The sequence below is a fragment of the Eublepharis macularius genome, chromosome 4 (genome assembly GCF_028583425.1).
Source record: "Eublepharis macularius isolate TG4126 chromosome 4, MPM_Emac_v1.0, whole genome shotgun sequence".
NCBI lineage: Eukaryota > Metazoa > Chordata > Lepidosauria > Squamata > Eublepharidae > Eublepharis > Eublepharis macularius.
The window spans coordinates 31,651,921-31,663,291 of NC_072793.1; the positions used below are offsets into that span (position 1 = coordinate 31,651,921).

At 40.7% G+C, this 11,371-nt stretch overlaps 1 protein-coding gene across 1 annotated transcript in view; it reads right to left on the reverse strand.

Annotated features, from left to right (window-relative positions):
• The window catches only part of HID1 (HID1 domain containing), a 47,800-nt gene extending 41,503 nt beyond the window's left edge, over positions 1-6,297 (reverse strand). Inside the window, exon 1 of the mRNA XM_054978302.1 lies at positions 6,128-6,297. Within this exon, the coding sequence (XP_054834277.1) occupies positions 6,128-6,193 (66 nt within the window). The 5' untranslated portion in view covers positions 6,194-6,297. The remainder of the gene's footprint in view (positions 1-6,127) is intronic.
• Between the last annotated feature and the right edge of the window lie 5,074 nt (positions 6,298-11,371).

Below are 11,371 nucleotides of genomic sequence, written 5' to 3' on the forward strand. Positions count from 1 at the left end.
GTTGCAAACATGCTCCTTATTTCTGTTTGGTTTGGGTAGAATGGATGTGATTCTCTGGTGTGATGTTGGTTTCCTTGTTTCTCTTTGGTTTGGGGAGGAATGCCATTCCCTTGCTTCAGTTAACTTCTGTTGGGTTTCCCCTGGGATGAGACTGACTCAAGGTCACACAGCTGACTTCATGTGGAGGAGTGGAGACTCAACCCTGACTCTCTAGACAGAGTCCTGCTGCACTTAACCACTATAGCAAACTGGCTTCCAGATCTATCGGAACATACAGGAAACATACCTAAGCAAAGCTTTTTAAGGGGATAAAAGACAGCATTGCTATGGTTTAAAGTAATCAGCTATGAAGCAAAAAGCTATACATCTAATTTTCATGGTACTGGGAAGTAAAAAGAATATTGTGGTTTCTAACTAACACCAATAGAAAGTGAATATCAAGTGGCATAACTGGTTTAGGGATCCCATCCCTAACAGTTTCATTTTCAAACTGAAAAAAGCAACAACTTGGGATTCCAGTCATCTTGGTAGTTACCAGAGAAACAACTCTGAATGAAATTCCTAAGGAAACAGGATACATCTGCAAAAACAAGAGGATAGAGCTGCTCTGAGCACCTCTTCAAAACAGGAAATGGTCACTGAGCACTGCCTCATCAGAGGATTAAAGGTGCCTAAATATTCAGATAGCATTAGCTTAATAAAGATTAAACAATGCTGAAGACAGAGTCCTGGGTTTGGGTGCAAGAGACTGATTCACATTTCTGTTCAACCGACTAAGCTCAGTTGGAAGCTTTGCTTTGAGTCACCATCTCTCAGTCTAGCCTAAGTTTAAGAGAAAATAAGAAATGTTTTGTGACCTACTTACATTTATTAGGTTACAAGATGAAACTGCATATAAAAGGAGAATTCAGACAATTTGCATTCTGATGACTAGTTTTTGGCAATGAGTAAAAAATTTTTCCTGTTTTTCTGTTCTTGAGATAGGGTGCACATGCAAGATAAAACCGATAGAATAGCCTGCTGACCTTTTAATGTTGCCAAGCAAGAAATCCCAGTTTGAAACTAGTAACCCAGGTGACTTCTGCTTTTCATATCTAAAAAGGCCACAGTAACCATTTGCAGTACTAACTAGACTCGTTGGTCCTTCGATTTGTTTACCTACCCACCAATGGGCGAGACAGTAGGAACAGGGCAGTTATGCAGATGAAAAAGGAATCCATACTTCCTTCTCAGGAAAAAGGAGTTAAATCAAGCCAGAACACTTTTGAGCAGTATTCTGTACCAAGCAACCAACCGGAGCATAAGGTTTTGGCTAATAATAAAATCATGCTGGCTTGCATACAATAGCAGCAATTCTCAGATAACAGATAAATGCCATTCTTCTGTGGGGCAGTTTATGAAATTTCAGGAATTATAAACAATTTTACATGCCTTAGAACTGATCGACTGACTAATTTACTGTCACCACAAATACGTCATATTTCATCCGAAAATATCCACATACAAATATGCAAAGCTGCAAAAAAGGTGCATGGTACAAGACGGTTCACACTTTTCCCAACAGCAAATATAAACATTAGAAGCAAAAGCAGTCAACAGAAACTATTAATGTACTTGTAACTCCAAAAACTTTCAATTGGAACTTTCTAATTGCTTTAGATTTGCTGCTAGACTTTTAAAAAGAAAAAAAAACCTTCAGAGTACTAGAGTTACATAGACATAACTAAGATGCCTCCTTTTATTATATCTGACTACTCCACTATAATAGAGGCATGTCTGACATCATTTTGACACATCAAAAGCAAACAGTGTCAAGCAACTACTTACCAATCCCCTAGAGCTTTGAAAAATCTACCCTTTTATCATAAGGTAAAATATGGGTCACTTGTTCATACAGAATATGTAACAGACCTAATACATCTCTTGGTTACTTACAAGAAAACTTACAGTACAATCCTAAAAAGAATCTCCAGACTAAACCCCTTCATTTTAATGGGCTTAGACTGGAGTAACTCTGTTTAGGATTGCACTGTTAGTCATCTATACGACACCTGCAAGTAGTGACTTTCTCAGGTATGTAAATATAGGTGTTCCCTTTTCCCCCAATGGCACAACCTGCATTTTTAGAAGCTTTCAACCAACTCAGCTAGGAGCACACAACGTTCCCTTTTAAACAAGCGAACTTTAAAAGTCAACAAAGCATAAGGTGACGGGAGTGGTTTGACAGTACAGGAGTAGTAGAATTTTCCTGATTTGAAATATCTGTCTGGAAGATATGCTGCTTGTAGAAGTAGATAGGCTGTTTTTTCTGTTGTTGTTTTACTGTATTTTTAAATGTATAAGCTATCTTGAGTTTTACTTTGCAGGAGAAAAGGGGAATAAAAATATGTTCTTAAAAAAATCCTAATTTTATAGCTGCAGTACATACAGAGTTTTGAAGTGTTCCTTTGACAGATGGAAAGAATACAGAATACTAACCAGCACTCTACTGGTTCGAATCCCACTACTGCCATGAGCTCAGTAGGTGGCCTTGGGTAAGCCACTCCTCTCAGCCCCAGCTCCCCAGCTGTATTGTGGGGATAATAATAACACTGACTTGTTCACTGCTCTGGGTGAGGCACTAATCTGTCTAGAAGGGCAGTATGTAAGCGCAGTTGCTGTTGTTGTTATCATTATTCAACAAAACCAACAGTCTTCCCAATAAAATTTCTATTCTCTTGCCTCCCAAATATTTGTCCAAACTCCAAGTTCTCTTACAAGATTTCACAAACCAAATTATTTGGTGATGGCAGAAGCAATGTAATAATCATTCATTTCAGAGCAACACTTAAATTTCCTTTACTCTTTTATACCTGACTGGAGAAAAAAAAACTAATGGAAAAAGCTAGTTCACTTTTTCCTTGTATCACAAGCTACATTTGGTTCTGAATTTGTATTAGTCTTTCATTATGTAGCTGTCAAAAACCCTTTTTAGCAAATTATCAAAACTGTTTTGCTGCAAGCAGGGCTCCGCATGTAACATTCAAGGTTCAAGCATCGTTTCTCTGGACACAGTGCAAATTAACATAATCCACCAATATGTCCCCATGCCATACAAGCTCCAGTGCCATGGAAGAAAATTATTGTGGAAGTGGGCTCGCAGTTCAGACCTGGACATGGTAAAGTGTACTCATCCCCTCACTTTCTCTATTTTTGGATCCTGGCCACATTGCAGCAGATTGGTGATAATACCCATGTGATCAGCTTTATTTTCATCAAGCACCAGTCAATATAATAGTAGAAAGGGTTCCCCTCGCAGAGATTGCATGAACTCATCTTCACAGGGTGATTTTAGACTGAGTTTACTAGAAAACAGTACTTGTCTTAGGATTCCAGAAAGATAGCTTATTGTTTCTGTGGCATATTGTTTCCGTGGCATGTTTCAAAATCTGTTAAGGGAAGAATAAAAAACAGTACAGCTAAGACAATTGTACAATGTCATGTCCAGGATCCAGGAAGGAATTTCACCCGAATGTTATCTGCCAGCTTCCTGAAGATTCCCTTATCTTTTAAAGGCCTTCAAAGAGTAAAGGAAAGTTAAGGCTTCCAACACAAATGAAAAAATACCCACGAATGTGATTATTATCAAGATCCATTCCATACAATCAAAGAAGCATACCAGAACCACTCATCTCAGCGTACGACAAAAGTACTAGCTATACGTCCTTTATTTTGAAAGGCACTTCTTGTTAGCTATTGTGTATTAATGTGGTGTTGCGGTCAGAGTGTCAAAGTTGGATCAGGGAGACCCAGGTCCAAATCCCCACTCTGCCATGAAAATTTGATAAGTGGCATAGGCCAGTCACACACTTAGCCTAACCTACTTCACAGGGTTGTTGTGAGGATAAAATAGAAGAGAGGAGAAAGATATAAAAACAACAACAATGTACGTATATACCGCTTTTCTGGACAATCAGTGCCACATTCAGAGCAGTGAACAAAGTCAGTGTTATTATCCGTGAATTACAGCTGAGGAGCTGGGGCTGAGAGGGGCAGCTTACCCAAGGCCACCTGCAGAGTTCACGGCAGTAGTGGGAGTCAAACGAGCAGAGCGCTGTTATGGAACCCAGCTACTTAACCACTACGCTACAGCCTCTTTGGGTTTCTATTGAGGAGAAAGATTTGGTATAAATGACCTAAATAAATTGCAAAATATTAAACTCAAAGAAAACCATGACAATCTATTATTTCAAATCAGCTTTATCAGTAAGTCAACACAGCTTTAGAGGGTGCCTTACTTTTACATTTTGACCTGCCAGCACTTGAGTACAAAGAAATTCATTTTATTTCTAATCAGTTACTGGTATGTACCAACAAAACTCTCTCTTTGCACTCCCACACTATACATTTCTCTAATCAGCACTACTAAGTCTATGATTTGAGAAAATTTACCAACAATTGTATTTTGACCAGTTGGACTAAAGATTAATATCCTTATTTTAGGACCACAGACCCCAATTCAGATTACTAAAAATACTAAAAAGTAAGGAAACCTCTAAACAAACAGTGTATGCTGAAGACTACAGGTATGATACAGAATCTTCCCCCAAACCACGCTTTCCTTTTTCAAGTTGCTGTGAAAGACCTTGTAGTACTACAGTCCTTCCTCTCCTTCTGTCAATAAATGCCACTTTAGGCAGCCCCACCTGCCTTCAGCATGTGTGATATTTCTAAAGTGCAACAGCTGTTGCACTTAGCTGTATATAGCTACTCTGTTGTTTGCCTATTAAACTACCAGTTATTACCTTAGTATTTCTCTCCACAACACCTTTTTTGCGCTGATATCCAAAAACATTCAATTATTTCTTTTAAAGCTTCAAATCACACAAACTGTCAGTCAAATGTGGCTGTTAAAGTGGCTTAAAAATAAAGTACGTGCTATAAAAAATAGTAATAAGACCTTGCAATAGCACCAAAAAAACTGGCAAAGCAAGTTTAGAAACACATTATTAAACAGAAGTCCTGCTATGTAACAGTTGCTATTTCACAAACTTCTCTGAAAGGGTAAAAGGTAAAATCACCAAAGGAGAAAATTTAAAGCGTATCCCTAAAGAATTGTCATCCAGTAACTGCATCAATGTAACAGGTACATGTCACCAAACCAATCCCACAATTTACAGAGAGACAAAGATGGGCTTCTATTTGAATTATACATCTGTGTATTTTTACTTCAAAGGGGTTTACTTTGCTTCATACTGTGACTGAGGATCTTCCATCAAGCCCAACCACATCGGTATAATGCAATAAATGCCCTCCAGCATTCTCCCTCATATGCACAGTGCAACCCTATACAAAGTTACTCCAGTCTGTCCCATTTATTTCAATGGGTTTAGATTGAAGTAACTCAGCATAGGATTGCACACCACTCTGTGCTATTCCCCCTTTTATTTATTTATTTATTCATGTTATTTATATTCAGCCTTTCTCACTGAGACTCAAGGCGGATTACATAGTGTGAGATTAAGCATCCGCATCCTTTGCTTATTAGACCGAAATCTCAAAGGCTTTAATGTAACTCAGCAGGAAGAGCCTATACCCAAAATCAAACTAGAGAGAACTCCTTATTTGTATGGCTGCTGCATTATGTAGACAATATGTTGTTCATCAGTGAAAGACGGTTCCTACAAGGCATGGCTGGAGGCAATGAGCTTTCAGCAGGGCACTGCTTGCCTGTGCTCATGCAAGAAAACCTCATGAGTGAGCAATCCAGTTCCTTCTAGAATGATGAATTACCAAAGGCCACACCTGTACTATATAAAGATGCTGGGCTCTAACCCCCCACCATGTCCCATAAGAGATGGAGGCGCTCTCTACCCCAGCAGCTTGCTTCCACTAACCGAGCCTCACCATTTCTCTCTATCTCCAAACAAACCCCACCACCTGCAACAGCTGTCCCTCAAACAGCTACCCCAGCACAGGCATAGCCTCGAGAGGCCTCCCCCCGAGACCCTTCCACGCCTTCACAGCCCTCATCCGCTCGACAGCCAGCCCGGAGCTTCTCCTGCCTCGGGCTCTCGGGTCCCCCCACCCACCCTCAGGGAGAGGCGAGGGGCGCCCCGCGCAGAGCCCTCCTTCCCCCTGTCCCTACCTGGGTCTTGGTGGTGAGCTGAATCACCGCCTTCCTGAAGTTGAGCTTGGAGTCGCCGTTGCCCATCCTCCCGCGACGCCTGAATCCGGGTCCGGCGCTCCCTCCTCGCGGCTCGCCCGCGGTGCCTCCCTGCGGCGGGCCAGGCCGGGCCGCCTCCTCCCTGCCGTCCGTCACCGCTAACAGCCCTCCCCCTCCTCCTCGCCTCTCTCTGACGCGGCGGCCTCCATCCCCGCCGCCTCGCTCACCTGCCGCCTCCCCCCACCACCCTGTCAACGGCAGCCGCACAGCTGATTCCGTTGGCCCTGATCCCGCCTTCCCTCGTCAGAGGCGCGGCGCCTCCTCAGCCTCTCCCCTCCATCGCCGCCTCTTTTCCTTTCCCGGTTAGAGCCAGGCGCGAGCCCGCCTCCCCTCCCCTCGCATCTCACAAATCCCACATCCTTGTCTCGTCAGCCCTTAATCCTCCCTTCCTCCCCGGAGACAAAGGCCTTTAGCCTTTCTCAGACCCTGCGCCTTCACTCACAGCGCCAGACCTTCCTAACTTGCCCCCCCCCCTCCACCATCCCCGCTCTGTGTTGCTGCCTGCATTTCTCTCAGGCACACGCTGCAGTCTTTTTTTTTCTGCTGCCTTCTCCAAATCCTCGGCCTTCCCCAATTAAGTCAAGATATTACATGCCTTCCCTCAGACTCTGTTGCTTAGTCCATATTACTTCTCCTCTTGTTAGTTGCCTTCCACTTGCCATAGTTTTCTTCTACCCCAAAAGCTCATCATTTTGCCCATCTTCCTAATAACAGGATTAATCCGTTTCAGTGGTTTCCGGGAAGGAATAAGATGTGGCAAGAATGTACAATATTAAAGTCCTTTGCACACTAGAAATCAGTTTTAGAATTCTGGTTTGTGACATTTTACTGAACAGAATGCATGATCAGAGAACACTTTTTAGACACCTCTCCTCAAAGGCACTTAATGGGAATTTTTAAAAAACATGCTTCTTTACCTCAATACATCATATATCAGAATTAGTTTTTAAAAACACAGTTAAGGGCTTTCCTTCCCCCTTCCCCCCACAACTTATAATGAGTTGTGGTGAGAGAAGAGGGAATTTTAATTATATATTATTATTTATGTTATTTATAGTGAGCCTTTCACTGAAACTCAAGGCAGATTGCAGAGTATATCAGTCAATATCAACAGCTGGGACATTCAATACAATAGGGGATGGACTGCACAAATTTGAAAACAAGCAGAAATCCAAATACAGAGATGAAACAAAACATAATTAATTTAACATCACATATTAAGCAATGTAGAAACTACCCAGTAGGGACCTATCTGCATCAACAGACGGTAAACAGTAGTATAGTCTACAGTCCCTATCCCTTTACCAAACCAAAGCATCTCTCTGAACCATCTCTTGCAGCACAATCCTATAATGAGTTTTAAAAGCCCTCCTGAATAATCTAGTTTTGCATAGTTTGCGTAAAGCCAGGAAAATGAAAGTTTTCCTGACTTCTTCAGGCAGGCCATTCCATAAGGCGGGGGTCACCAAAGAGAATGCACGTGTACAGGCACTGTTGATTTAGCCCATTTGCAGTGTGGTGTCTGCAGAAGGCCTTGTTCAGATGAGCAAAGCTGCTGTGGCAGAGCATAGGAGGAGGGGCAGTCTTGCAAATATGAGGGTATCATGAAGGGATTTGTAAGTGATAGTCCAAACCTTGAACTGAGACCAGTAACTGATAGGTAGCCAATGGAGTCACTGCCGAATGGGAGTAATATGCAAGCTCTGACTAGCTCCTGACAATAATCGAGCTGCAGCATTCTGTACCACATAATTAATCCACATAATGAACCAAGTGTGGTGATTATTCTGGATCTATTAACCCATAATATCATGATGTGATACTGTATATGAGGGACAAAACATTTCTTACTTCTGTCCTTCTATCTTCATGCTCCTCTTTTGATTTCTGTTCTTCTCAGCTCCTGGCATTCTTTCTTTACACCTTTCTATATGACTTGCCTTTTAAGTATATCTATTATTTATTCTACCTTTCAGAACTGCAACCCACTGAGCTGCAAGTACATGACAGGAAGTAATGTAACAACAGGTTCATATGACAAGAAGGGATGGGGGGAGCCAAGACCATGGGCAAAGTGAGCTTGAGACAGGACACACAAGCTGAGCACTAGAAGGTATACAACAATAAGGAACAAACCAAGGGTTGAAAACATAAAGGAATCATCTCCACCACAGATGGGGGAGACTGACCAACTAACTTGCAGAAAAGTTTCTCAAGGGCCACTGCCCAGAGGGCTGCTAGCAACCTGGTGCCAAACTAACTAAAGCAAATCAAAAAGATTCCTTCACAAGTCAAAAACTCTTATTCATAAAGCACTTTTAGTAAAGTGGTACATGTATAACATGTTGATTACATATAGTAGGCAAAGCATCAAACAATAATCCAAACTTTGAAACAGCCAAAGCTAAAGTGCCTACTGCTGTAAACAGATTAAATATTTTTAAAGTGCTAGTGCCAATACTTTAACAACCGTTATGTATATAATACAGTACCACAAATATAATAAATACAGATATATCTTCCCAGATGGTACAATAAGGTCCAAGCAATATATCCAAAGATATTTCAAAAAGTATCAAGTTCCATAAGAAGAATTATTCCATAAGGATCCAGTAGTTGAGAGACAAGCTGATAATAACTGTGATGGGAAGCCAGCAAATGAACCCGTTTCAAAATTCATTCTTCATCCAGGCAGTTATCAATAGCAATAACAGGTCCTAAAATCATTAATATCAAACATAAATAAACAGTATACATTATATAAAATTTTTGAAATTCATTTTAAATTCATTTCATACTTACAACTACAAAAATCAACAGTCTTTTTACAGAGTCAATCAGCATCCATCCTCCATTTTGAATTAATTCTAACAGGTACCAGGGGTACCAGAGGTCCTGTTGATTTGCTTTAGTTAGTTTCTCACTGTCTGTTTTTTCACCATGGTACTCTCTCTATTTCTAGCAACCTGGTGCCAGCAAAGCCAAGCCCCAGGACTGTCAGAACCACAGGGGTTATTTGGCTAAAATTGTTCCATGGCAACAATGATTTTTGCCTATTGTGACACCAATTGCCTCTTCCTTTACCTCTGCCAGTTGGCAGCCGTGCAGAAGGAGACAATGAGTGATCTTTCGCCCATCATTGCTGCCACTGGCCAGATCTGAGCTGAGTGGTCCATGCAGTGCTGGCTTGTCACACTGGCGGGGCCCTCAGCTGGGCTTGCTCCCGGGCCATTTTAGCTTCCCAGACCCAAACTTGCAGTCCTGATGCTCCTCTCATGCTCCTGTCCTCTTATACATTGTTGTAGTACATGTGAATGTAATTAGTGAAGAGGGAAGACCTTTTGACTAGATTGCACAATGTGGATTTTAAATGTGTATTCAAGATTGGTGTAAGCAAATTGCTATTTAAACCTCATATGCAAAAAACCCCTCAAGGTGAAAGAAAGACCCAATTCTGCAAATACTCCACTGAAGCAAACCGTTAGGAATCCCACTGACATAGAGTCCTCCTCGGCTTGTATGTTGTTTCAGCCTCACTCTTTCTTCCATCAGTTGAACGGAAGTTTAACAGCGCTCTACCTCACTAATTTTCTGGAAGAAGACCTACAAAGATGGTAGAGAACACTGTGAAATTTAATGTTATTAATAATTATTACATGGCTTCTGCTGTTGGATTTTGCTATAAGCCAACACATTTATCCACTTTTTAAATCTACTCTGGGAATTATGGAATGTAGTTATTGAAGAAAGGGACAGCTCAATTTATTTTATTTATTTTTATTTTCTTTGGATTTCTATTCTGCCCTCCCCACGAAGAAGGGCTCAGGGCGGGTTACAGCATGTTAAAACACATTTAAAATTAATTTATATCATTAAAACCATAGATTTTTTAAAACTTTACAAGTAAAAATAGACATTCAAGTATAGGACTGGGAAACTTCACTTGTTAATACTAACACCATTTTGCTTTTATGTACTCTTTACTTATTCCACCAACTCAAATTAATCTCTAACATTATTAATATAAGGACAACTATGTTTTTCCTCTACCCTCAATCTTTTAAGAGGCATTAGAGGGACATTTGATAAACTGTGTGTATGTGCCATCAAGTCACAATCAACTTATGGCAACCCCAGCAAGGGGCTGTCAAGGCAAGTGAGAAGCAAAGGTGGTTTGCCAACGCTTTCTTCTGCAGAGTCATCCTGGGTGGTTGCCCATCCAAATACTGACCCTATTTAACTTCCAAGAGCTGATGAGATCAGGTTATACAATGCCACCTTCCCTCCCAACCGATTAACTAATGATTGCTATATTTTCAACTGAATGATGGCATAAATTTTTGCTTTTCCCCAACATACTGGGGGTGCAGCTCGATACAACCTAGCCATACCCTGTACTCACTGAAATCAACAAAGCTTCCTATTCAAGATAAAGACAGAGGCTTTAAGGCAATGGCTTAAGACTTCCATTTAAAACAATATATATTGCTTTGTAACATCCAGCCTGATGAAACATTCTAAAGCTTGCACAATTTGTTGTGTTATTTTAGTTAATCCTAATAAAAGGTATTACATGGTTTCTGATCTGAGGTTTGATTTTGTTTTCAATAAGATTGCTTTGTAGTTAATATTTTGGTGATTACCGTCCCCATCTCACTTGCCAAAGTGAGATTATTGCCAGCATATATAGTGGATTCTCTTTTTTCCAGATAGAAGTATAGTCCCTTTCCATAACTTAACATATCCAGGTTAAATTAGCCTAACATGCCCTACCTGAATACTGACTGAAAACCTCATATAGTGCAAAATATGTATCTCACTGTTGAGATACAGAGAACATATGTTGTTAGTATGGCTTCCATTTTGTTTCTGGGGACAATTTGCTAGTTCTTATCTTTAAAGTCTTAAATAACCAAGGAACAGGGTATTTTTAGGATCATTGTCTCTCATATCAACTTGCTTGCCATTCAAGTTCCATCTAAGATCCTGGTCTGTGTGCTCTACTTTAGAAAGTCAGGTGAGTTGGGAGCAGACCGGGATTTCTCTACAATGGTACCCAACAGAGGAAGACCCTTCCCCACAGTGATTCAACTAGACTTTTAAGCTTTAGGTATCTTATGGAAGCATTTTTTATTTGATTAGACACTATTATTTGTATCTTTTTGA